The sequence below is a fragment of the Athene noctua genome, chromosome 26 (genome assembly GCF_965140245.1).
Source record: "Athene noctua chromosome 26, bAthNoc1.hap1.1, whole genome shotgun sequence".
Taxonomy (NCBI): Eukaryota; Metazoa; Chordata; class Aves; order Strigiformes; family Strigidae; genus Athene; species Athene noctua.
The window spans coordinates 3610973-3638584 of NC_134062.1; the positions used below are offsets into that span (position 1 = coordinate 3610973).

The following is a 27612-nucleotide window of genomic DNA, read 5'->3' on the forward strand; positions in this document are numbered from 1 at the left end:
AACCAGCTGAAATAGGAGGTTTGGGACATCTCAGGCCTTCAGGTCAAGGATGACCAGTAATACCCACGTCCCATCTCATGATAAAGAACTTTTTAAAGTGATGTCACCTCAATGTCTTGTATTTCTTCAGGTACTGAATCTTAAACAACATAAAAATTGGACATGATCTTGGGCAGAGGTAACTGGGTTTGCACCAATCAAAAATACGTATTGCAGAGTGTGCAGCTTACGTGACACCCGTATGATGGAGTATGAAGAGACTTGAGTTGGTGGGGGCTACACCAGGGTCTGTGGTTATAGTCCGTGTGGTTTCCAGGGATCAATTTTTGGTACAGAGCCGACATTTCGACATCCCTGCGGGTGCTTCTCTGAATCCGCGGTGCCCGCTACGGCGGCAGGGTTGAGCCTTTTCACCATGTAGAGACTAACAGCATTGGGTCATGTTCTGCAGTAGGAAATGTGTTTGGGTTACAAAGAGAAGCAGCCATCCAAACCTGGTCAAAACCTTTGCCTCAGGCACCTCCACTTTGTTTCCATTCGTTTTCCTTAATTTTACTGGATGTTTCACCCTTGGAGTGATAAGCCAGGTCTTTTTCTTCTGACAGTTGTTGCAACTCTGTTGCCATGACTACTTAACCCACTTTTTGTTCTCAGTACCAGAGATGAGAAGAAAAGTGTTCACCAAACTTTCCCCTGTGTGCACAAGGAAATTCCCCCCAGGACTTCTGCCATAAAGACCTGTGGATAAAGAGGACTTGGAGCAGCTCCTTCCTCCTAGATGCTGAACTGCAGAGCACCCGAAAGGTCTGCTGCAGCTAAGAGGGACTGATGAGGGCCACAGAGATAGCATTCGGGATTTTCAAATTGCTGGGGCTCTTATTTAAAAGGATGTTCTGAAGAGGTGTAAGTGCCTGTAAATTTTTAAGCGCAGAGAAAAAGCAAGTGCTGGATTCCTTTGAAGATGCAGCAGAAAAATATCACTCGTTCTGTAGCAGACTGAGAATGGTGGAGGGTGAGAGAGCATGGAAGGAAGGAAAACCCAAGAGAAGATCTTTGCATATCATCGGCACTTTCTGTAAGAAGTCAGAGCAATCAATATGTACAGGGACCTGGTAGTATGTGGAGTTTTTCCTTCAAGTAACACTTAGAGAGAAGTAAAACCAGTTCCCCAAAGTGCCAAACTAAGTCCTCAGCTTTTGGCCTCATGTTCCAGGCATGAGGCTATGGAGACTTATGAAGTCTAAGGCCAGAGATGACCACCTTGATTAGCTGATCTTCTGCAGAAAAGAGACAGTAGAAGTCCACTTGCTGAGCACTACGCTCAGCCTCATAGTTCTACAGAAACCCCAATCACACTATAGGCTCTCATTTCATGTCTTGATTTAAAGACTTGAAGTTGATAGAAAACCTGCTCTGATCTGTAGTACGACAGTTTTGATGATGAACTGCCTTCGCTACAAAAAATATATTCTGGTTTGAATTTTTCTAGCTCTTTTTCCAGCCACTGAATCTAGATAACTTTTACAACCATCACAAAAGCTCGTCTGACTTGTAAGCTGGGGACTTGTAAGCGGGCAGGATGGTGCTCTGTAACAGACCAGCCATTTGATACTGAAGAGGCACTATCGTTAAAATCTCAGCTTTGTGATATGGTGGTTTAGTTTTTACATATGAAAATGTTGTGAGCTTCCTCTCGCCAGAACTGATAAGGAGTTGCGGTGCCTCTTTTCTCCCCTGTGGTATCCTCTTTCTTCAGAAAGCCGTCACTTGACACCAGTTGAGCAAATGTGGCTTTGTCTGTCCAGGGAGAAAGGAGCTGAGTGCGTGGTGGTGCTGAGGCAGGTCTGGTATTTCAGAATAAACTGTGGCCAGCACATGTTCGGAGCAGCCTTTCGGAGTCCAGGGATTCAGGTGTGACGGGCTCTTGCCTTCTGTTCACGAGGCTTTGCCTGCACAAGCTGCTCTGGAGGAGCGTTTCTGAGCGACGTGGTTGATTGGGATGGCAGCAGGGAGGTGACACCAGCTGGGGTAGTCCTTGGAGTGCCATTCAGCTAAATTTGTGCTGTGAATTAAAAGGACAAAAGGTTGCAGTTTAACCCGGGAAGCTTGAGGGAAGAGATTTAACTTCTTCATTTTGTCAGGGTCTTTTTATTGTTCTGCTAACCTTGGTGGCACGGAGCCAGAAGATTAACTACTGCCAGAAAAAAAAAAAAAAAAAAACACAAATGAAAAACAGTAATATGATCCTTATTATTACCAGTGAGCTCTGCAGAGAATGAGGGAAGAAATTCATATAAGTTTGTTTGCTGCTAGATGATGCTTTGAAGCCAGGTCACTGCTGTGTTTAGTGTCTTCCATAAACTTTAGTTAATATTTTATCTTGGAGAATATCAGATGGGGCCAAAAATGGATGTTACAAGAGAGAGACCCCAGTTCTGAGTTGGAGATGAGGATGTTGGGTCTCTGGGGAGAGTTCAGGTGAGATTTAGAAAGGCTGAGGAGGGACAGAGAGGAGGGTGTTGCAGGCAGGGTGACGGTGCTTCAGAGGGGAATGGAGGGATTTTTTGGGGACATACGTGGCAGGGGGTATGTTGTGTGAAGGTGTTACTGTGTCCTTAGTAGGGTGCAGCAGGTGCTGTAAGCATGACTTCAGCAGGAGATTGAGGATGAAGTCTAACACGTTTCCTCTCTCTGGTGCCCGCAGTGTGCCAGATTCTCCCAAAAGGAGTGGTAGGCGTCCTGGGACCTTCCTCAAGCCCAGCCTCGAGCTCCATTATCAGCAATATCTGTGGGGAGAAAGAGGTAAGTGGAAACGCCCCTTGGTGGAGTAAGTCTGTGCCCTTGCACTGACTGACTTGGCTCCAACGCCCTTGCGCCCGGGGCTGGGAGGGCAACACGGGAGCCCTGGCTCTCTCCTCCTGGTGTTTTGTGGCAGGTCTGGGGCAGGGATCCTGAGCCATTCCCCGGCTCCCACCTCCTGCATGCTGTCCTTCCCACTGGCTGCCACCCCGTGCCCGGGCTCCCGGGGAACACAGCATTTTGGTGGTGATTTAGTAAGTGTGGATTAGGTTTTTAATTTTCCACCGTACTGAGCAGCGATGCTCCTGTGCAGATCCCACGCAGAAGGGCTTTCTGCAGCCTTGAAGGGTTTAGTTTGAGACTCTCACATCTACGCTAGGTCCCTGCTGCAGCTTCCAGCTCTGCCCTGCTCTGCCTTCGCCCTCGCCTGGGTCTGTCTCTTGCAGTTCTTGTGAAAGTCTGGAGCTCTGTTTCATTCATCACTTCTGTGTGTGCACACCTCTCCCTTCCACCCGGCTCCCCAGGCCCTCTCCGGCTGATGTCCACGTGCCACCTCATCCCCAGTGTGTTCTGTCCTCAGGTCCCAGTTGCAAGGCAGAGCAAGACAGGGGCAGTGAGGTACCTGCCCACGGTACTCCAGGCCATCCTTGGCAAAGATGACGTGCTGTAGTCATCTCACCTGCTAGATCATCCTTCCCCTGCTCTGCAAGGGCTTCTAACAACCAGAGTTGACAGCTTGGTTTATCACCCCATCTCCTAAAGCACATGTTCCTCCAGCTTACTCCTTTTCCATTTCCTCTCTCTTTTCTGCCTGCCTTGTCCTTGTTCTCATCTGTAACTGCCTTATACTTCAGCTTCCTTCACGTGTAACACCGCTGTGAACCATGTCCCCGCTGACTGAGGGCTGCAGAAACCTCGGCTTGCCCTGGCGGGTGAACCTCCGGACCAAAGTTCCTGGGTGTGACATGACTTTGTGCACGTACTTGGAAAGCTGCTGTTCCATCAATGCAAACCCTTTTATCTGTGTTCAGACTGTGTGCCTGATTTAATATTTTATAAGCCTTGAACCATCTTATACTGATCTGGCTCTGCGCAGGGGAAAAGAAATTGAGTTCTCTTCTCATAGTTCATCCCTTTAAAGCCAGATAACATCTCTCAGCCATTTAGTGGTCTTTCTCTGGAGCCCAGCCTCCAAGGAGGGGAGTGCCTGGGACTGAGCACTGTAAATAGCTTGCATTCACAAATGACTGCTGCTCTTTGTTCCCTGAGAATCAGAAGTGTTGAAGAGATGGAAGAGATCTTTTTAGACCTAGTGCTTTGGGCTGCAGCAGGATGGGTCTCTTGAGAGTATTTTGTAGTGCTTTCTCCAGTTAAATGTCCCAGACATGTGCTCCATCCCAGGCAGAGGCAACTCTGCAGTAACAGATTGCAAGTGTTTTTCCCCTGAAATTCATATTCAGTCTGAGTCTCTGATCTAAGTCTCTTCGTATTTTATTTTTTTTTTCCGAAAATGAAAGGTGAGTGCTAGTGCACTTCTAAGGTATTTGATTCTGAAGCGTGATCTCAGCTGCCCTCCTAGTGATGTAAACCTGCAGTAACTCCCCGTGATTTATATCCTAGTAACATCAGTTGGTGCCGCTGCGTTAAACATGATCCAGCAACCCAGCCAGAGCCACTGTACGTACAGCCATCCGTCAGGTAGAAGGTGTCCCCGTTTTACCACGCAGGCCCCAGATGGAGTGACTGGCCTGATGTTCACCAGGAGCCTGCAGTAAAACTGGGGGACGAACCTTTCTCCTCTGTGTTACCCCTTTAGTGCCTTTGGCCCAAACATTTCCTTCTCTCCTGCCTAGAAAGGGATGTTGCACTGGGGCAGAGCTCTTGGAAAGGAGAGGAGGGCTCCGGGACTGAAGGTGAGGTCTGAACCAGGGCGGTGGTCAGCTCTGGGCGCTTGCAGGAGCTGCAGTGGTGGGGGCTGCCTTCACCTCGGCATCTCTCTTCTCTCTGGTAGCTGGGGTTGCTGCAGGTCTCAGCCTCCATCTGGCTCCTGACAGCGATCAGCATGCTTGTACGGGAGCTGCCCTGTCTGCTCTGGTTAAAGGAATTTGCCTTTCGCTTGCAATCTGCTTCTCTCCCTGTTAGCGGAGCCTGCGATGAGGGCTGCAGAGTGAAATCAAGGCAGATAAAAGCTTATTACTCTTTAACTTTCCTATTGCTAACCAAACAGCTTATGCTGTCAATAAAGCAGCCATCACAACCTACTAATAGCCTTTCCCAAGAGGAGGGAGATGGGAGGCATAGGATGATAGCTTCCAGAAGGACTAATAATGGAGGAAAAGAGGACTTGACACTCCTCTAATGAAGCCAAAGCAGATGTTTCCCTTTCTCTGCCTTCTATTTCTTCCAAATAATTCACTCAGCAAAAGGAAAAACAATATTTGGCTGAATCCCCCCCACCCCGCCCGGTGTCTGAGCTTGATCTGTCTGCCTCTACACAGAGCCACAAGGTGTGCAGCAGAGCTGCCTCGCGGGGAGCCCTGGGGCTGTCCCCCCATGGAGCTTCCCTGCTCCCCCTTCCCTGAATTCCCCAGGACACAGCATCCCACCCCCGCCTCCTGCTCCGCTGTATTAATGGCATCGCAGCATTATCAGGACTCGTGGCTGCAGTCCCGTTGGAGCTTGCCCACCGTATGGCTACCTGTTACCTCTCCGCTGATCAAAAAAAAAAGCCCAAAGCTTCTGGCTGCTGCATCTGTTTCTCTCTCTCCTGAGCCTCGCCAGCGCAGGGTCATCTTGTTCTTCCCTTCATCTCTCCTAATTACCTGACGACACATCGGCACGGCAGGCAGAGGTGGATTTGCAGCACGTCATCCATCCAGCCCACAGCAAAGGTCTGGGGGTCCCCAGCACGGGCTGTGTAACTCCCTGCCTGCCTGCAGAGCATCCTCCGTGTTTACCCAGGCAGCCAGCCCCAGATGAGGTGTGGGCCCAGTTACAATTAGTGCCCAAGCTAATTAGGTTGAACTCATCCGGAATGGTTTCCTGTGTTGTAATCACAGCCCTGTTGCCTTTCTCTGAGTGGCTCAGCAAGACTTTTCCTGATCCCCTCCTTCCCGTGGCTTCTTGTTGCCGTGATAATTATTTTCCTCTGCTATTGCACAAATCCCACCCTCTCTTCACTCCAGTGACGCTTCTGCAGTTTTATTGGGATATTTCACTTTCTGCCTGCTGTGCATTTCACACCAAAGGTCCTTTATGGTAGATTTACTTGTTTTTATTTCTTTTTTTCCTCTTTAATTATGTTTTCTTTCCCCTCCTCCCCACTTAGGTTCCCCACTTCAAAGTGGCGCCAGAGGAGTTCCTGAAGCTGCAGCTCCAGCGGTTCACCACCCTCAACCTCCATCCCAGCAACACCGATATCAGCGTAGCCGTGGCAGGAATCCTGAATTTCTTTAACTGCACCACTGCCTGCCTCATCTGTGCCAAAGCTGAATGTAAGTCATTGCCAGGCTGGGTTTGGCGGCCCCTCTGCTCCCGGTGCCTTCTGTTCTATCTCCTTCTGCGTGTTTGGTGCCTGTTGGAGAAGGTCCCCGAGGCAGCGTGCGAGAGCTGCCTCGCTGCTGTGTCCCAGGGTGTTTGTCTCGGCTGGTTTGTGGTGGCAGGGTCTCTTCTGTTGGCAGCAGGCGGGCACTCGGGCAGAGCAGCCCGAAACAGTGGAGACCTGCGGGGCTGCTTCTCCACCCTTGTTGCCCCGTGGAGGTGTTTGCGGTGCTTGTGAGAGGAGGAAAGGGTATGGGGAGAGACTTGCCTGCCTTCTGTTTGACAATCTGAGGAGTGTTTTGCTTGCACAGATGGGTTTTTGAAATGATTAAAAAAAAAAAAAAAAAAAAAAAAAAAAAGGCTTAGGCTTGTTTCTGGAGATTATTTTAGGCAAGTAAAGCTTTTAGAAATATGTCTTTCCCAAACCCACGTGCAGTTCGTGGCCTAAAAGCGGGACTTGATTAATAGTCTATACACTGCACACCCTCTTGGGCTCTGCAGCCATACATCTGCTGGTAATTGTGCATCTGGATGCTGGAGCATTCACCTCAGCAAGACCATATTCATCTCTGCATAAGTCTTCTGAGATGGCAGGAGCAGGCTCTGCATCACAGTGGTTAGAGTAACCTGTGTCTGGTGCTTTTTTAAGGTCAGCATGGAGGTAAGTAGCTGGCGTGTAGTAGCCACACTGATTTTGGTTTTATTATCCAGTAGCCAGACTCGTTAGCACTAGAGTTGACCGTACAAACAAGGGGTTTGTATGGTCATCACTGGATGAGGGGCTTTGCAAAGGCACATGGATCCGGTGAGAGCTCTGGGGATACTGGCCAGAGTTTAGCAGATTCTGTGGGGCCAGGTACAAAGGCAAGGCAGCATCCTTTCCAGCTAGCCCTGGGCAAGCTTCACACCACCAGCAGTGTGGTGGCAGACACCTGCACCAGGACAGAAGGAATAAGAGTGTCTTTGCGTTTTCTTTTTGCTTTATGTACCCTGAAGAGACCACATCCTCAGCTGATGTCAGTCAGTAAATTGCCTTCAATAAACACGCTCAGATTTACCCTGGCCGAGGCCCTGACCCGAAATTATGCAATTAAAATAATGCGAATGTTCTCCTACATTACTTCTAGTGCTGGAATTTTTCATTGTCTAACCTTAACCTTACATGAAAAGAAAAAAAAAAAAAAAAAAAGGAAGAAAACATAATTGGGTTTTCTTGTTTTCTTACCTGCCAGGCAGCATGCTCCCAGATTTGTCCTCACAGTGCTGCCAGGCACAGAGCATGCATACACACCATTTTCTTCATTTCACACCATTTTCTTCATTTAACTAGAAAAACCTCGGGAACCCAATAGCTCACATTAAAATAACGCCTTTTTAATTGAATTAATCCAGTTTATTCCTGGGTGACTCAATATTTAGGATGTGCTGTGCAGCCCGAGTCCTTCCCAGACCCAGGGAAGGAGGGGGACGGGTGTGTTTCATGCATCCTGCTCTTTGTGCTCACTGAGGTCCTTATCTGAGCTAGGCTTGAAGCACAACACGCTCTGGCTATAATGGAGTGCAGAAAAGTCATCATCCAGCTTCATGTAGTAGCACCAGCCCTCATTTTCCCTGAGGACAAGCGGGACTCCTAAGCACAGTCCTTCAACAACTATCTCGAGACACTTTGGGCTTTCGGAACGTTCCCTGGAGGCAAATAAGGAGAGCATAGGAGCTGTCTGCTCATCAGTGAGGAAATGTTGTTTTGAGGGATGTTATTATTTAGATCCCAGGAGGGAAAGTCGTAGCTGTTTTGGTTTAAGCACAAGGCTGTGTGATGGGACCCCTGAGTCCTATCCCGTCACTCTCATACTAGCACTGTAAGGAGCCACATCCTTCCTCTGGGGACTGATTGTAGTTTCTTCTGGCAGAAGCAGAAAATGACCCTCAAAGTCAATGAACTTAGGCCAGCCTAAGTGTAATGCAATAGTGAATAGAATAAGATTATGTGACTCAGTTTCCCTGCAGTGTGGAATAATTAGCTAATTTGTGAATAGCTCTGGAGTCCTGCCATGGAAGGCTTTGTGTGATTCCACAGAAACCTTGACCCCAAAAGGCAACCACAGGCAAATACAGGGGTGCATCGGCTTCATAGGAGCTACTTTTAAGCTCTGATTGTCAGAGAGGAGGAGATAACACCCAGTGTTTAAGAAGGGAGACCAGGGGGTGAGGTCAAAAAGCATGCCTGTGCCTTAGGGCCACAGGGAGATGTCTGAAGCAATGCTGTTGGGTGTAAGAGTGAGGCTGGATGATGGGAAGCACCATTTCTCTTGCCAACAATCAGGGTTAAGGATTGAACCAGCACAAACCCAGTGCAACCAGAAACAGAACTTCTGGTGCCCTGGGCCTTGGTCAGCAGAGCTCGGAGAGGAGAAGCCTGTCTCCTTCTCTCCAGCAGCCTCTCACGGGCAAGAGCAATAAACAGGGATGTGAGACTCCACGGGAGTCTCCAGATCCTGCCTTTCCTGCTTTTTGGGGGCGTTCCTGGGCAGTGGGTGGCAAGGTGGGTCAGCTCCCCTGGGGAGGAGGACAGGTCTGCAGAAAGCTTGGGGGTGGGGGCCACTCCTGCCAGCTCCAAATGTTTGTGTAAGAAAAGGAAAAAATAAAATAATCATGGTCAGGACTTCCCACTGGCCAGCTCAAAGAACCGGCCTGCCTGGGTGCGTGCCTGCGGTCCCCGTAGGACTGTTCAGACAGCCTCTCTGCACCCGGTGGTCCTCGCTTTGGTACTTCAAAAGTTGCCAGGAAGCGTCTGCGAGCCCTTGCTCCCATTCGGCTCGCGGAGCGCCCTTTTGAAGTGCCAGTCTGTCAGCAGCAGCATCCCGCGTCCTCTTGTCATCAAACAAAGGGGAATCTCTGCAGATAATAGAGACTTCCCTCCACCTGGCAAGAGGAGCTGCGAGCAGGAGGCCTGATGAGGTAGGATCTGACGTGCTGGAAATGATAATTTCCTTGAGCCAGAGGAGGAGATCAAACGCTTCCTTTTTCCCTGGTCCCGTTTCCTCCTCTCTGTGGCTGATGTGCTTTAGAAACTCAGCAGCTGGGCTCTGCCTTCCTCGTGGCAGAGGCCAGGGTGGCTCTGTTACCTGGGCTCGTGCCCTGGGGAACTGTGGGCTGGAGGAGAAGGCGGCAGCAGAGGGGGCAGATGTGGTCTGCAAAGAGAAAAATGAAGAGGAAGCTGAGGGTCCGACGTGAATCACAAGCTCATAGCAGTTGGCAGAGGGATGCTCTCCGGTTCACAAGATTAACTTAGAGCTGAGATGGGCAACCTGCGGCGTTAAGGAGCAGGATTGAATTTTATTTCTGCAGGAAATTAAATTGAAAAGGTGCATTTCCAAAGGGAACGGCTGAAGATTTTCCTCCAGACACCCACCTTCCCATGAATTTCTGTCCCCTTGAAAATCACGTCATGGTGTAAATCTGGGCTTCTCCCACCAGCCCTCAGGACCGACTGCGGTGCAAACACTCCCTGCTGCCAGCCCTGGCTTTGCCGTGACGTTTGCCTGGGGACTCTCTCCAAGGGCAGAAGCGGTTTATGTTCAGTGATAGTCCTGTGGGCTGTGGTGCCAGTGCACCCTGGCATGGGTGGCCGGTGTGCTCAGTCCTCGTCACTGACTTAAACCATGTGCGGGTTTGGTAGCGAGTGCTTGGGGAGCTGCATGTAGTGCTGCCTCCCCTTCTCCTCAGCATCCACTTCTTTCAGCCATGAAATGGAAATAATTGGGGAAAAAAAAAGGTAAATTCCCATAATTCCCTTGTCTTTTTTTTTTTTTTTTTTAATGCAAGACTTTTTATAAAGTTAGTGAAGTGCTCTTAAAAATCTTCCTCAGTTTGGCAGCAGAAGATTTTGCTGGGGTGAGCAAATAAACTTGGTATTCTCAGGGTTGTTATTTACAGCAACTTGTCTGCTCCTTTGCAAATTGGAATGAGGTGAAAATAAACCTCGCAAGCATCAAATGGAGGGCTTAGGTAAAATTTACTGTTCACTTGAGCTAGCAGTGTTCAGATGAAGTCTAGTCCATGTGTCCCATACACAGAGTGAATTCACTGGCTAGTGAGAAAGAAAAAGAAGCAGGTGTGATGCAGAGAATCCCGGCCCTGAGTGGTTTTGTAGTCCATCGCTGAGTTCCTGCCTGTACTCAGGGAAAAAAAAAAGTAAGAGGCGAATGCATTGTAAAGAGCTCGGCGCAAACTTCGCGTGCTGAAAAATTCTCGCTGTGAACGAGAGGCTCCTCATCTTGGATGTATCCCTTTTCATGCACTGCTTTGTTACCTTTGTCAAGTGCTGGGAGTCCTTGAAAGCAGCGCTCTCACAACGCTAATCACATCGCGTTATATCCCTCCCCCGGCCCCTGACCTTCTGAATGAGCGGTTTCATGCCGTCAAAAGTATGGTTAGGTTAAGAGTAGAGCTCTGACTCGAGGATGGGTTTTGCCCCTCTGCCAACTGGGACGTGATTCTTCTGCTAGTTCTGGTCTTTTCAGTTTCCTTCAGTTCAGCTTTTCCCCCTTCTCTTCAGATTGTCTTTCTGTAGGGACGGGATGTGTGACCGTGTGAGCTGTCTGTGTCTTGCTAATGATTACATCTGGTGGTCTCTGCGGTCAATCAAACTTGACAGGAGGTTATTTCCTAATGAAACTCAGCAGCTGGATAGAAGAGACAGACTATCAAATATACTTTCTTGACTAAGAAAAGCTGCAGCAGGAGCTCTGACGTCTTATTCGATATCAAGGAAGCTGTGCTGGAAGCAGCCCTTGCAATGAGCCCTTGCAGTGACCTAGCTGCAGGAAGAAACTTCAGACAGAAGTGCCAAAGGCAATGCGGCACAAGTCCGGGGAAATCAGGACTCATCCGTGTGGGCGCTCGACAATTATTACTTCTTTTCTTCAGCTCCTGTCTGAAGGGAGAGCCCGGTCCTGCGGACTCTGTGGGCAGTGCCAGGGTGGCCGGAGTCCTGGCTCTTGCCCGTAGCCGGTCACGTGCAGATGCTGCCCGAGGAGGTGGAGGGCTGCGCTGTGCTGGGGCGCTGGAGGGCTCCGTGGTGGGGAGGCAGAAATGTGGATGGAAAGAAAGAGGGAGGGTGGCTTTGATATGGAGGTGGAAGGTAGGTCTCCAGAGACCTTGCCTAGTGATGGGGCTGCTGGACCGCAAACACCATCCTACTCTACTCTCCAGTTTCTCCATAAAGCACCAAATATGCTGTTTGGTTTGTTTGTTTGGCTTCTGTGTTGCTCTAGGTATCCCCAGTCCACAAGTAATTCTGTGCTGCACCAGGACCATGCTCACCATTTTTTCTCACAATTTTTTAATGTAGATGCCCTGTTGTATTTTTGCAATGATCTCTGCTTTGTCTGGCTCTCAGCAGAGCTTTCCATCTCCCAGGACACATGCTCTTGGAAGACAGGAGCTCCCCATCAGAGCGCTCCAAGATCTCCAGAGTGTATCACGTTGTGCCTTGCAGGGCAGTTAGTTTGGGAGCTACTAATGCAAAGGCTTAGGAGGAGGCATCATCTCCAGCAACCAGTGGTAACCAGAACAATGCTGCACGCAGGAGGATAACGGAGAACTTGTCTGAGCTCTGGGGACCCAAGTGAATTTGTATCAGCAGTCTTATCTCTTCCCAAAAGGCCTTTGGGGCCACTTTATGCCTGGAGAACAGCTGGTGTAGCACAGAATCACGGAATTGTCTCGGTTGGAAAAGACCCTGGAGAACATTGACCTCACACTGACAGTTCCCAACTCCACCAGATCCCTCAGTGCTAAATCGACCCGACTCTTCAACCCCCCCAGGGATGGGGACTCCCCCCCTGCCCTGGGCAGCCCATTCCAATGCCCAACAGCCCCTTCTGCAAAGAAATACTTCCTAATACCTAGTCTAAACCTTCCCTGGCGCAACTTGAGGCCATTCTCTCTTGTCCTATCACTTATTACTTGGCTCCAGAGACTCATCCCCCCTCTCTGCCCCCTCCTGGCAGGGAGTTGCAGAGGGCCAGGAGGTCTCCCCTCAGCCTCCTCTTCTCCAGACTGAACCCCCCCAGTTCCCCCAGCCGCTCCCCAGCAGACCTGTGCTCCAGACCCTGCCCCAGCTCCGTTGCCCTTCTCTGGCCACGCTCGAGTCATTCAATGGCCTTTTTGGGGTGAGGGGCCCAAAACTGAACCCACTCAGCGAGGGGCGGCCTCACCAGTGCCGAGCCCAGGGCTCAGATCCCTTCCCTGTCCCTGTGGCCGCGCTATGGCTGACACAAGCCAGGATGCCATTGGCCTCCTTGGCCACCAGGCACACTGCTGGCTCCTGTTCATCTGGCTGTCAATCACCCCCCCAGGTCCCTCTCTGACTGACAATCCATGGTTTCCCATTCCCTGCCGTCCCAAGCACAGAGCCTCGCTGCGGCCCCAGACCCTTTCCTTTGCAGCGTACACACACAGAACCGTGGGACTGCTTCCTACCGGGTATGACTATGGGCCATGGGAGAAGTGCTTTTTGAACCAAGCATAACATTTAAATGTATCTGTTTTTTGTTTTGTTTTGTTTTGTTTTTCTCCCTTTTATTTGAAGGCCTTTTAAACCTAGAGAAGTTGCTTCGGCAGTTCCTCATTTCCAAGGACACTCTCTCGGTCCGCATGCTAGATGACAGCCGGGATCCTACCCCTCTCCTAAAAGAAATCCGAGATGACAAAACAGCTACCATCATTGTCCATGCCAATGCTTCCATGTCTCATACCATTTTGCAGAAGGTAAGTGTCTCTTAAGCGTCACCGTTGTAAACGCTGCTGCCCCCACTGAACGAGGGACTGCATGAGCACGCACGTGCAGGTGTTGTATGATAACGGAATGTAAAAATTCCTGCAGCAACGCTGGAAATGGTCTCTGCTGAGAGGGGGAATTGCCACTGATAGAGTTTATGGGGAAAATAATTTGTTCTCTCTTTCCAGGACTGTATCTGTAGAAGCAGTGGCTTAATTGCTCTGAGCTGATGCGTTTGCTTTCTGCGTGCTTGTGGCTTCTGTCGCCATCAGCCAGCCATGGAGGGCTGCTTAGCGCTCTGAAATTAGTCAATCACTGCGATAGTTTTTATCCTTTTTTTTTTTTTTTTTCTCCAAGTACATTTCTAACTTTTTGCTTCCTTTTTTATTGTCTTATTAACCGAGATTTTATTTTAATCATGTTTATTTTTAAATGGTCTCTTGCTGCAGTTTTTAGCATTTGTTTTGATAGTCTACTTCAAAATTGAGCAGTGGCTCCAGATGGAGCCTAAAGTTGTATAGAGTTTCCCACATCCTGGAAGGAACAAGAAGTACTTTGCTGAATGGAGGCAGGATCCAAGCAGTGAGGTCCCCCCTTGGCTGCTGGTGCAGGCATTACACACCGTGTCCTGGCTGAGGTATCAGGGAGTTGGTTATTCAAAGGCCTTGACTGTATCAGATTTATCCCTGATGACAGCCCACAGAAACCATTAGGATTGTTTTTATTATTCCCTCCCCACCCTCCCCAAAGATTTTTATTCCACTGCTTGCAATTTTGCATTTCTGAATGAACAGGGAGGGTTGTGGGGGTTTTGGGTCCCTTCTATGCAGGGTGGTTGTGGGGTTTTTTGTTTTTTGTTTTTTTTTTTTTTTTTCTCCTGGTCCCTGTTGTGTGCTGCCTGGCTGCTGAGGGCTGTCCCCCTCCTCTGTTGCTATAGTGACTTCCCACAGGCACACAGCAGCACTCTCTAGGCACCCGCAGCTTCCCTTCCTGGCTCGAGCATCCTTCTGCCATGACTGATAAAGATGTCAGAGATTGCCATGATTTTTCAGCAGTTCAGTAAAACCTAATGTATTCTTCCCACCTAGAGGATTGTAGGAATGGAAGGTAATAAATAACGGGCTTCTGATCTGGCAACTTCTTGCACCTTGGGAAGCTGGAAAGTATTTTCTTTATAGAGGTGCAACCAGAGTAAGCAGTGAGGCTGTGGTGAGCAACTAGGTACAACCTTGGCCCCTGACCACAAGTCACCAAAAGCAAGAAAAATGCACTTGGTTTGAAAGTGCCTTGTGTCAGACCTGTCCCAGGAGACCAGTCCTGGCCTCGGACATTGAGAGAAATTGTAATTTCTCATCCCTTACCCTCCACATATGGTCTGGAGACACATGGTTGCTTCCTTGATTACCAGCCTGTCCTGGGTGCCCACCTGCCGGCAGGCACGTTAAATGGATGGGAGCAATGCTCACAGGAAGCGCTTTGTTGCTTGCTTTGATTTTCTGCCCTTGAAATCAAATGCACTGACTTCAAAGTGGATCAGAAGAAGAACTGACATTATCGCTGTCCCCAGGAAGGGAAAAAGGGAGGGAAATGGGTGCCAGGTTTTATTGTGTAGGGGCTTAAAAATAAGGCAGCTGTCTGGAAAGCTGGCTGAAAGGCCGGGCGGGAGCTTCCTCTGGAGTCGTGGTGCTCTTTCGGTCAAGTGACATTGCTGTGTCCATTTTTCAACCTGTGCAGGGGACAGGGTGATAACGTGCAACCCAAGGGCTGGACACAGCCAGACTTAAGCCACCGTCAGTCCTCCGTGGGCACCCGAGCTTTCCCTGCTGCCCCCGTCTGCTTCCACTGCGATGGGGACAAACTCGGTTTTGTGCAGAAATAGGTAAAGAACAGGCAGGAGTAAGGAGAGGTGCAATCTGAGCTGCCTCCTCGTATCTTCCCTTCGCTCGTTTTCTGTTGTCACCATCCTCCAGCTTCTGGGGGAGATGGAAAGGGTCTAAAACCACGTAAGGAGGAACTGCCTTTGGTCCTTCCCTCCCAGCCTCCAGCTCCTCCGTGTGGTCTGGGGTGGTGGGAAAACCTCTTTGCCAAGGTCCAGAAGCACGATTTGAGACCAGCTGTGCTTGGCAGTGAAACACAGGCTTTCAGGAGGATCTGCAGAGTAATCCGCCACTTTTCTGAGCATCTGTTCCCACAAACAACTTCTTGTTTATTTAGAATTTTGAATTTTGGAAAAGGACTTCAATGACCTGGTTTGTGATCTCTAGAACAGATCATCCCATGGAAAAACCTGTGTCCTCCTTTCTGCATCTCCATATACTTTCACCTTCTTTTTTCTCTTTCTGTGGCCATCGGGACCCTGTTTAAATTCTGGAGAACGTGCTGAGTTACTACATTTCATTCATGCTAATTAATCTATGGGAATGGAGCCCAAATCTGACTGATACATGTGGGAAAGCCACCTCTGGGATGGCTGTAACTCCAGAAGAGCTTTTCCTGCCTTGCTCTCTCCATCACGCTGTTTGTGGTGAAAGGGACAAGCCCTGAGCTCTCTCAACTGCTGCTTTCCCTCATTATGTTCAAAATGATGTTGGTATCATTATGTTCAAAATGATGTTGGTAGTTGAACAAGAGAAAAGCAGCATCCATTTCCAGAGCAGCAAAGCTCAGCCAACCTCCAAACACACAGTACACCCCAGGAACTCCTCATCCCAAGGGCCTCTGGAGACCTCAGGCTGGGGCTGCAGGACCCCACCTCGCCTTGCCAGGGTCTGTACGGGTTGCTGTTCTGGGGTGCAAGAGCTTTCGGTTCCAGTGGGCATCTTCCTTCCAGGTGGTCCTTGGCTGGATACACCCAAGGGACGGGGCCGCATGCAGAGATCCCCAAACGCCACCTTGCACCATGCCACAGAGGGAGCAGAGACAGTCACAGGGGTCCAGAGCAGCGTCTTGTGCAGTGTTGGGTGGTTTCTCTCTGCCAGGCAGCCCCCATGGAGGTGCTTTTTCAGTGCTGTTGCAGAGAGGAGACCTCAGAGGTAGGCTCAGTCCTGCTGAAAAATTGCTTCCCCAGACTTTAATTTCACAGGTCAAATTGTGTTGCTGTGTCCCACCATTCCCCGCCTGCAGGAAGACAGCCGCGCTTGCACGGAGCGATAAGGATGAAAAAGCAAATGTGGCCCAGTCTCTGCCTTGCCGGAGTGGAGATTGAAGATTGTCAGGTTCTGGTCTAATCTCCTTTCCTCTCCTTCACAGGCAGCTGAACTGGGAATGGCGTCTGCCTATTACACGTATATCTTCACTAATCTGGTAAGACGTTTTTCTCGGCTTTTCTCCCGCGTGCGTGTAGAGTCATGTTAATGGGAGCTGATCTCCCCGGCCTGTGGGAGCCTTGGGAAGAGCCACGTGCTTGAGGAGCCGGGATTCGCGGTGGAGAGGGAGGGAGGCAAGGAGGGGTGTCCCCCTGCAAACCTGAGTATCAGTCCGGGCGAGTCTTGCCCCAGTCTTCGGGAGGTGAAAGCTGACGGACGCTCAGCGGCACCGATCGATCCCGTGCAGCTGCCAAAGGCAGGATTTGTTGACATCGTGGCAGAGCCGGTGGGATGAGACGTGTGGGTCTTGGGGAAGCACCAGCAGACGGGTGGTTCCTGACCTGAGGGCACAGGAGGTGTCAGCCCCCGAGCCGAGACCGTTCCCACGCCGGGAGGAGGGCTGGCTGCGCTGGGCTGGGCATGCCGAGGGCACCACAGCCCTGTGCTTTTCTGCTGTGCCTCTGAGAGCAGCTGTGTAAGACAAAGCAAGGATGATGCCATAAATGTTGAGAGGCAGAGCGGGGTATATCTTCAGCACGGCCCCTGGTGATTTGGCTTTATAGCTACTAATAACATTAATGGGGGGATCGTGCGGTTAAATCCCAGAGTACTGTGCTAAACAAGGAGTAATGGGCTTAGGCAGCAGCAGGGGGAAACCCAAAATAAACATCAGAGAAACTTCTCTTGCTGCAGCAGCTACAAGGCTCCTCAACAGGCTGCCAAGTGGCGTGGGGGAAATGCTGCTGCCAGGGAGACCAGATTCCTACCTATTAATGCTGGTGTGGGGATGATGGAAACCTGAGTGCAGCAGGATGGGCTGGATGATTAAATGGAGGTGCCTTCCAACCCCAAATGATACTCATATTCTCTAATTTCTATTAATATTTATGCCAGGGTGTGTGTGTGCCAGGAAAGCCGAGAGCTGAATCACGCTTTGTGTTTGGGTGGGAGACAGACGGGAACGGATGGAGCCAAATGTGTAGGCAGGAGAGCTGGAGTGGAGAGGAGGAGGGGGAGGGAGTGAAGTGGAGGGGTTGAAAGCCAAGAGAGCAATTGGGATGGAGAATGAAAAATGGATAGGGGAAGGAGATGTCAGAAAAGGGAAAAATGCAAAAACCAAGAAAAAGCCCCAAGCTTCCTACCTGAATTAACAGGATTCTGATTCCTGCTTAGTGCTTGATCCGTCGGTCCTAACCTTGCGGGGCAGGGAAGGGAAGGGAAGGGGCTGTACCTGGAGGGGACCACCCAGTGATGGAGCTGAGGGAAGAGCTGCCCCCTCGGGAGGTGACGGCCACTTGTTTTAAGGTGGTGGCTGCTGCTTTGTGATTGCTCAGCCCCAGTGCCAGCCCCAAGTCAGAGTGTAGCTGTGCTGGTGCTGCTGGTGGAGCTGGTAAGAGACAGTGGCCGTCCCCACCAGATCCTGCTCACAGCACTAAACCACTCCAGTCATTTCCCAGTCCCAGCAAGTAGCTTTCCTGTTGCCCTCCAGTCCCAACAACTGTTTCTTGTTCCACTTGCCCTCCCCATCCCGGCAGTCACATGCACCCCACGGACAGGGACTATGCACATAGTAAGGGATTTGCACATCACCAGCACAGTGGAGTCCGTGTTCCTGATGGTGCTTGGACAACAGAAATTGCTATAAAAATTAAGCTCCCCACTGCCGCCACCACCACCACCAGACTGGTTTTGAGTGTGGGTGTGATTAAGCGTTTGCTGGAGGTCAGAGAGGTGAGATTTGTCTTTGAAACCCATTCATCTAGTGCAATGCAGTTATGGCAGGTGAGAAAAAAAAAAAAAAAAAGAATTTTTTTGCCATTCTCTCTCACAGGATATTAATCTGTTTACCCAGGTTATTTTGCCACTTTGTCCAAAAGACCAGCCCTCAGCAGAACTGACTGGATTTTTGGCAGGGACCATTAAAGAAAGGTGACATCGGGCAAAAACTGGGCAGATGGAAGAGATGTTTAAGGAAATTAGTAATATTTAAATGGGGATGAGAGATGGGAGTGAGCAATTTAGACTAATAAATCTGGAGGGATTATCAAGCTCCTAATGAACCCTCTGAGGTTTTGCAATCACTGCCTAATAGAAAAGATAAAATCATAGTGAACTGCTGTCAAGGGGAGCAAGCTAAAAGATGGCTTTAAATGGAGGGAGAACCCATCAGAAGAGGAATAGACAGTCTGTACAGCATTAAGCTGCTTGGAGATGGAAAAATATTTCAGGAAAAAAAAAAAAGAAAAGAAGAGGAAAGGGGATAAAATGCTGAATTAAACACCTGCCCTGCGGCACTAGAGGGGAATTCTTTTTCAGTCTTCTAGCATTAATTTTATTTAATAAGCCCATCCCAGCCAACAGCTAGTTGTGTGCTGCAGCTCCTCTCTCTGCGGAGCGTTAGATGGAGGCGAGTTGCTGCAAGTTCTCCGGCGCCGGTTCACGGGAGAGCGGTTCGGGGGTGACGGCTGCTCGGTAGCCAGCCTGATGACTGCAGATAGCGTCAGTGCTGCCCTGCCCGCCGTTCGACGGGGAGGCAGAGCGCCGTGTGAGAGCAGATGCCAGCCTTTGGCAGGAGATTGCGGGAGCAAATGAGGAGGAAGTCCTCGGCCCCCCAGTGCATTTCCATCGGAGCCGAGGCGAGCAGTCTGATGTAAAAATATCCACAGGCTAATTTACTGCGTGCAAATTCATTATCAGCCTCCTTCAGCCAGCTCAGGGGACCCTTTTTGTCAGCAACAGACGCTCAACAAATTTTCCAGAAGTCCTAATGAAAGTCGCAGAGCAGCTCTGTTGCATTTTTCTTTCCCACGTCCATCATCTGCATACGGCGTGCTCGTGGCGACTGAGCACCCTTCTGCCCTCAGTCCCCTTGCAGAAAAATCTCCGTTTGACCAAAGGTTCTTCACGGCGTCTCCAGGGAGCGACTACACTCCCTTGGTCTGGGACTTACCCTTCTGGGAGGGCTGAAAGTTTCTGCTGGTGAATTGCAAACGCTGGCCCGGTGGCCAGCTGCTCCCTGCGCCATGGTTTGTGCGGTGCTGGGATGAGCTCAGAGCTGCCCGTCGGCCTTTCCCCGTGCCCCAGCAGAGCACAGGGTCTCCGTGTATCCACACAGCTTGTGACCATGCAAGGTGTGCTCCATAATAGTAGGAATTATAATAATAATAATAATATCATTGCAATCAGGCTGTTGTGCATTGAAAAAAACATCCATCCTAGTGCTGGAAACCCTTGAAATCAGCAGCGCAGAGCAGGGGGTGTGTTGGATACCTCCAAAATCCTGTGCTGCAATTAATTCTTTTAGCTTGTTAATTAGATGTAGCTTCTTGTTGGTTTTGTCTTTTTTTTTTTTTTTCCTATTGTTTTTGTTGTCTTTTTTTTTTTTTTTTTTTACTATAACGTATGGACCTCAGGCTGGGTTTAAATTTTAAAAAATTTATCAAGGAGATTAGATGGAAATAATTGAAACAATTAAAATTATTACTGTAAGAAGAAAGGTGTAAAGAAGTTTTACTAGTGCCTTGAGTCAGACAGTCTATTCATTGGATGCAGTTTTGTTCTCCAATATTGTGCGGAGGTGTTGCTGCTGATAAAACAGCTGCCGTATCCAATTTCCAGAGACCAGATAAATCAGTTTGGGTTTGGTTTTTTTGTTTTCTGTTTTTCTTTTTTTTCTTCTTTGTTTAGTGATTTTTAAAGAGGTTGGTCTTCATATAGGATGAGGTTTTCAAAGGTGAATTGTAGCTCTGGATGCTCTGTTGGAACTGGAGGGGAAATTACTGTCCAAATCACCCAGACAACATCGCACATTTCAGCAGGAGCTTGTCATTATGGAAACATCCTTTGGAAGGAGGGAAGTAGTGATTGAAAGTAGAGCAGAGGGAAAGTGAACTACAGCTTCGTATTTGACCAGGGCTGTGGAGCTTAGGCTTTTAGTCCCGCTTTGTGAAATTACCGTCTCTTGGTGAAATGACCTTCTCTTTTTGTGTCTGGTTCTGCGGCGCGAGCTCCAGCCCAGGCCGTGGTGTTTGGCTTCACTGCACCAGCTCTGCTGGCCGCAGGCACCCTCGCTCTCCCTTGAGCAAGCGAAGAGGGCAGACGCTCTTGTTCTGCTTTGACAAATTTTACCTTTCAGTCCAGTCAGCCTTCCAGATTCCCGGTAGCTGATGCAAACCTTTTTGTAGAGCCCCGATCATTCCCTGGATTTATGGTTTGTATTTCCAGTGGCATGTGGTAGCAGGACAAACAAATCAGGTTTTTGCAAGGATGCCAAAGCAATTTCTCCTCATTCTAGTTAGCATGAGAAAAGGAGGATTTAGACGAAGCAATAACTGCACCTCCCTGCATTTTGCTGCCTGTGCTAACTTACCTGTCTGGGTCTTCTTTATGCGTTGTTCAGAGTCCATCCTGTGCTTGATTTCCAGCTGTTGAGTAAATCATTCCGTAAGATACAGCCCGGGCCCTCTGATGTGAGAGCAAACCTCTCTCTTTTCCTCTGCCCTCACGCTGTCTCGTCCTATTTGTCTTTCAGACTTTCTACCCCTTGTTTTCCAGGCACTGTGCTTTTCAGGTCCCAACATTAGCACTTGACCTCTTTGCTCTTTGAGGATTTGTTACTCTTCAAACCTTAGGCTCCCTGCAGAGAAGTTGAAGTAAATTGCTTTCACTAAGGCTGTGGGCAATGTATTTTCCTAAAGTGCTCCTGTTCGAAGAACAGCCTCCAAAATGTAATAGCTCCCCTTGCACGAGGCAGTAAAAGACCCATCCTTACTAGCGCAGGACACACCAATGCTTTTGTGATGTGTCAGCTGTGTAAGAGCAACCAGATTATATATGGATGGATCCCCTAAACTGTCCCTGAGTTCGTTGAGATCACAGTTCCTCTTGAATGGCCAAAGAATGGCGCCTTGGGTAGAACTCCCACATTCACTTACCTACTCAAAAGGCCACAATTTGTTGCTGTGATGACTTTTTTTTTTCTTCCAGAGAAATTGATTTTTACATGCGGCCCATTATAAACTTATTGACTCTGTCAATAGTTTATAAATAAACCGAGCCTTTCAAGAGAACCATAAAGCACTTAACATAATATTGTCCACTTGAGTAAATAAATAAATGTGTTCTTAGAGGAGCTTAGGAATGATTAACAGACTCGGCAACTCAGCCCTGAGGGCAACAGGATCCAGAGAGGCGAAGGCCTGTATTTTCTCCACTGCCACATCTAGCAGAGGAGGTCTGATGATCTCAGGGAAGAAATCGGTCAGTGGTGACAGATTGTGAAGAACTGACCATTGCAGGGGTCAAACGTCCCAGTCGGGTGACGAGCACACAGCCATGCACAAGGCCAGTGGTGATTCTCGGGTGGTGGTCCCTCTCTTACAGAGGAGGATGGGAGGTACCACCCTGGGAAGGCCGTTCACTGTAATCTGTGTTTTGTGTCCTTTGTTGATTTGCACATTTTTCTTCTTTCTTGTACTCTTGGTGCTGTTAACAACTGCCATCAATACGAGAGCACTGTAGGGGACCTCAGGAGCCTAAAGTCTTTCAAGCTTCTTGTGAAGAATCCACGTTTTAGCCATTTGTTTGGGTGTCCCTGGAGGAAGAGTAGCCCTTCTGCTCCCCTCTCTGTCAGCAAGTCTTGCTCTGGACTCAACATGTGGTTTGTGCCTGAACTGTGAAAACCTGGAGTAACTGCACAGCAGTTGCACCAGATCTGTTCAGTGTCAGTAGGACCAGGGTGGTATCTTCTGCCCCTTTGGACTAAGCGTAGCAGTCCTACCACCCCATGCCCTGGGGAGAGACTCCCTGACAAGAGTCTTGTTTGCCATAAGAACCAAGAGCTGAGATACTTTATCTCCTCCAGCTAACCCTAAAATGGTGAATAACGATGCACATTGGCACCCAGTGATGTCAGCAGTGAAGTCACTAGAGCTGTGCTGACTTTGCACCAGCTGAAGGTTTGGCTCTTGATTAAAAGCTGCCAGGCAATCTTAGTACGGGAACTAAAAGTCTGTGTTTGGAGGGTGACAGCTTTTCTAAGCACCAGATACTCTTAAAATGGAAGTTTTGCCAGAGCAAGGGCTTAATAGAGAAATGGAAGCCTTGGCCGAGTATTCTCCTTCTCATTCCACGTGAAAATAGAGAAGGAGCGGTACAGTGTGTTCTGGACCCAGGGCCAGCCTGTGCCTGGTGTAAATCAGCCCTCGCTGCCCTCAGAGGGCTGGATCCTTGGCTGGGACCAAGGGGAATGAGGTCAGTGCAGCCTGCTGAGCTTACAGCACCAGGAGTTTCTCCTGCTGACAAGTGTCAGAGGGTGTTTTGGAGGCTGCTCATCAGCAGATCCAAAAATCCAGTAAAATCCTCGCAGTAATTAAGAGGAAGATAACCACGTGTGTGTGTGACGAGAGAGGACCAAGGGGGGACATCTAACTGTCGGTGTAGGTTGAACTGAGCAAATCCTGTTCCTCCCAGGGGCTTGGGATGGCCTGAGGTCGAGCAGGGTGTGCGGGAAGTTCTTGGAGTCACTGAAAATGAAACAGGACCGTCCTTATACTTGTCTCCAGTGTGCAGGTAGTAGTTGCTGTCTCCCTGCTTCCCGGGTGATCTAGGTTATTAAAAAACGTGATAAGAATCGAGTCAGGAAGCGAGGTTCTGCGCACGCAAATGGGATGTAGAACAATATCACCAGCTGAATCGATAAAGCTGGAAGGAGCTCAATAGCTGATGCAGGGCACTGAATAGCAAACTGCCCGCCTCGCCGCTGCGGAGTGAGCAATTACCAGGAGCCGCTCGCTGAAGTGAGACCACAGCGTGGCACTGCCGGGGAGTCTCGAGGGTTCGCAGCTCCACACTTTAAAAACCATTTGCTTATCAGGCAGGCTGCTATGACACTAATAGCCCCCTGCTTGACTGGCCCTTTCCATGCAGAAGTCTCCCAGACTTGGGAGGGAGGGTGTGATCCGTGGCAGAGGGGCCAGTAGCAAGGGAAGACCCAGCCATCGTTTGCAGAGTCTACTGTAGTCTAGGTGCAGGTTTGGGAGGATACTTCATTAATTATATGCTGAAATGCAAATGCTGGCCTTGATGTTTTGCATTGTAAGGCTTGTTGTTCATCCACATCTCTCCTGGGCTGAATTGCACTGTCAGGTTTTTAATCACTTGCAATAGTTTGCACTGTGCCTCAGTTTCCTTCTCTGTATTGTGGGCACAATAATGTCCTGACAGGATCCCCACAGGGAAAGGCAGCAGTGATTTTGTACCTTCACCCGGCACTCTGCTGTGACGATGTGAGGAGCAGCGTGTTGCTGTGATGAGTTCCAGAGCCGGAGTGAAACGGGCAGGGCAGGAGGGGGATTTCCATCAGAAACCCACCGGCGCGTCATGGGAGCCCCGTCACCCGTACAGGCTGAGGTGGGAGATGGCTCGTGGGTGCTGAGTCCCGGCTCGGATTATCTGGCACATAATCCATACGTGCAAGTCGAGACTTGCACTGAGTTTAGACTAGATGTCAGGAAGGATTTCTGTGCAGAAGGGGCTGTTGGGCGTTGGAATGGGCTGCCCAGGGCAGGGGGGAGTCCCCGGGATCCCTGGAGGGGTTGAAGAGTCGGGCTGAGCCAGCGCTGAGGGATCTGGGGGAGTTGGGAACGGTCAGGGTGAGGGTCATGGTTGGACTGGAGGAGCTTCAAGGTCCTTTCCAACCTAGTTGGTTCTGTGATTCTGTGAGTAATACACTTGTACCATATGGGTTTATGTTTCTAATGGAATGGAGACTGTAGCCCATAAATCTCCTGATCGTAACTCAGAGCTAGCGACGCCAGAAAATCCAGGCTCATGGCTTTAAAAATCATGAATTACTGAGCTTGGCTGTGTGGCTTTTATTAGCCAGGTCCTTCCAATGATCTAAATGTTCGGGTCACTCCTTGGGTTTTGTCTGCTGCTGTGAAGTGAGAATGCAGGTCGAGTGCCGCATGAAGCACAGAAACCCAAGAGTGACTTCATCCTCTAATAACTCCTCCAGTGCTGTCTCCCAGGGAACCCCTTTGTATTCAATTAGCTAATGTGTGCCTAGCACTTTGAAAATATAGAGTGCCATAGAATTGCTAAGTGTTGTTATTTAACAGCACATATTTAGTGGTTGCAGCCCTGTAGTAGAAGTCAGAAAATCCACACTGTAATTGCCTGGTGCTGCTGCAGAATTTCCTGTGATTTGAGCAAAGCCTGGGGATTTTTTTCTTCTGTAAAAGTTCATTAATATTGGCTGCAGACCCTCAGGGCCCACTTTCTTCTGAGACCTCATGAAACAGAATATTGACTTCTGGTGAGTGCTTTAAAAACCAACCTGAAAAAGGGGGAAGAATTCAGGCAGCCAGGGTTGGTGTACCTGAAATTAGCCTTGGCGTGATTTTTTTTGACGGTCTTCCCTGTGCCTCAGGTTGCACTAGTTGGCATAAAGGAGCTGGACTGAGGCAGAGGGCGAAATGCTGCTCAACTACTGCAATTGTTCCAGTGTAAGGAGGGGAAAAAAAAAAATCATTGGCGGTGAAAGAGGCAGTAATAAGGGAGCTGCTGTTTGCACCCATCTCTTTGATTCGCCCCCTTTTGTGTTCACCAGGTACCCTTGTCTTGCTGAAAGCCTGTGGTCACAAAGCTGTGTTTGCTCAGGCGGAGGAGGCTAGGACAAGGTGCACCAGGGCTCGGAGTCCCCTTTTAAAAAGAATCTGCTGACAGGTGTGAGTTATTTTCCTAATGGCTCCTTGCTCTTATTGCATTGGAAAGCCTGCAAAAGCCCGAGCCAGCACTGCGGATAACAAAGAGTAACCACAGGAGGGGAGGAAAGGCGGCTGGGAAACTATTCTGGGTAAGCACTAGGCCCACCAGCTTTGTCTCACAGTCGAGGCAAGGTCAGGTGTGTGTGTATAGCACAGTTGTGCTCGGACTGGTTAAAATTTCCCCTAGCTTAGGCAAAAGTCAGCCTCAGTGCATCTCAATGTGAAATCCTTGGATCTGACACCAAATCCCCGTGCACCCGCTACAGAGCCATTCACGTGTCTGAGCCTCGCTTCTCAGATGTGAACAGTATTTCCCTACCTCAGCCCGATCTTTGGAAAGGTAAATGTGTGAACACTCGCATGCAAATACAGGGGGAGAGGAGCTGCCTGAGCTGGTGTCCAAGAACAGGGCTCCCAGCCCTTCTCCCGCCCGCGCTCGCCCCTTGCAGCGGGAGGGCAGGGCGGGAGGTGGGAGCAGGACTTGGAGGATGGGGCGTCGTGCTCTGGAAATCCGCTGAGCGGTGCCGGCCTTGAATGGCAAATGAGTTTGTGTTTGCAAAGCGTGGGTTTGGAAATGTCAAGCGTGGTGAATGACCGTGTAGGAAAAGGAAAAAAAACAAATAGGGACCGAAGCTGAAGAGGCAGATGCTGGAGTGTCCGGATGCTCTCACCCCTTTGCCCTCTGTAGTAAGCCCGACCTTACCAAATCTCTCTTATCCCATTGCAAATGAAGTGTGTTCCCTGAGGGTGGTTTATCTCCATCTCATTGCATAGGCAGCTCATGGCTCATTTGCTTGTTTCTGACCTGGGTCCACAGAATGCTCTTGTGCATGTCTGATGGAAAAACATTTAAAGGCAGAGGGTCGGAGCTGGGGTGGAGGGAAGGGGCAGGGAAAGGGTCACGCACAGGCCATGCGATCCCCGTGTGCTACAGAGGTGGCTGCTTTATGAGCACGACAAAAAAAAAAAAAAAAGGGCTTTTCTGCAGCTGGAAGCTTGCCTAGGAAAAGACTAAAGCTTGCAATGACCAAGCCACCAATAATGGGAGCTGAGGAAAAGCTGCTGTTAACATTTGAACATCCAGGTCCCTCCCGAAAGCTGCGCAGGGAACCGAGCCGGGGGCTGGGACTGGCTTGGAGCCGCAGGTTCAGCCTTGTGACCGATGCGTAACCAGGGCAAATTCCACCTCTGCCTCAGTTTCCCCCCTGTGAAGTGAGACCAGTGGGGCTCATTCCCTCACCCAGTAATTGCCAATTTAAGGAGCAAAGCATAAGGAGTAGAGTAACAAACCTGCCAGGGTTTTGAGCAACCTCAAAAGCTTAGAAATGTTTTCAGGGCAGAAAAGGCGTAATAAAGGCAGGCAGTAATTTCAGCTGCCTTGAGATTGGGACGATCTGGCCTGAGACCGAAGCCTGGGACTGGGTGGTGTTTTGGTACCTCACATCTCATCTTCCTTCTGCATGTAACGAGCCAAGAGGGCAGTCGGGCAGCTGCTCCTGTTGTGCCCCACACAAATTTCCTCCCAGCTCTGCCTGGGGGGAGGTAGTATTTTACAGGGGCTCAACATCTCTCCTGCTGCTCTGCTTGCATCCAGGATCTCCTCGGGCCCAGGTCCTCATTAGCCATCTGCCCTCGTTGCACAGGTTGACAAGATGCCGTGGGTAAACGGATAACCTGTCAGTAAAGCAGGAGGATAATATCATTCAGATGAATCAATAGTTCACAGGCAATTTCATGTTACCTAACATTAATGCGGTTGTGTCCAAAATGCATTTAATCCTGTGTCTGATCACATTCTCGTGGGAGTTTGCTGTGCTGGAATAGTCTTGTAACTCCATGTTTCGGAGATTTACAGACATTGTTCCTACGTGCACACATACGCAGGAAAGATAAAAAATGCCTTGACTTGCTGAAATCTCATAGCCCACGGAGCCAAAAGACATTCATATTGGTGATGGAAGAGAATGGGTATCCAGCAGTTTCTGAAACTATTACTCCCACCTTCTCACTCCATTTTAGCAATTAGCAAAAGAGAAATTAGTGAGGAAGGCACCATTATTTCCTGCTAATAGGACAAGGAGGGCTGGACTCTTCTCCAGGAAACTGGCTTTGTCGTGTAACTGCTTCCATTGACCTGAGTAGCAAAATAGAGCTCTCCCTTTTTTTCTTTTTTTTTTTTTTTTAATACATCTTACCACTTTGCTCTTCAGAAATGCAAGAGGATGGGCCCTACTCCAAAGCCCACAGTTAAAACACCTTCCCACCCTCCACAGGGCATTAGGATAGCCCATGAGTGGCATCTCCTGGTACGTGATGGCAGGACTGTCCCATGGGGAGGAACTGTTTTAATTTAACACTTTGAACTTGATGTCACCGAATTGGATACGGTGGTGGTAGAGCAGCTTCACTCAGCAGA

At 49.4% G+C, this 27612-nt stretch overlaps 1 protein-coding gene across 3 annotated transcripts in view; it reads left to right on the forward strand.

Annotated features, from left to right (window-relative positions):
- The window catches only part of GRIK4 (glutamate ionotropic receptor kainate type subunit 4), a 209835-nt gene that overhangs the window by 135060 nt on the left and 47163 nt on the right, over positions 1 to 27612 (forward strand). For all 3 annotated transcript variants that reach the window (XM_074927244.1, XM_074927245.1, XM_074927246.1), the window contains exons 4-7: positions 2705 to 2802; positions 6128 to 6293; positions 12935 to 13113; positions 16373 to 16426. In XM_074927244.1, the coding sequence (XP_074783345.1) occupies positions 2705 to 2802; positions 6128 to 6293; positions 12935 to 13113; positions 16373 to 16426 (497 nt within the window). The remainder of the gene's footprint in view (positions 1 to 2704; positions 2803 to 6127; positions 6294 to 12934; positions 13114 to 16372; positions 16427 to 27612) is intronic.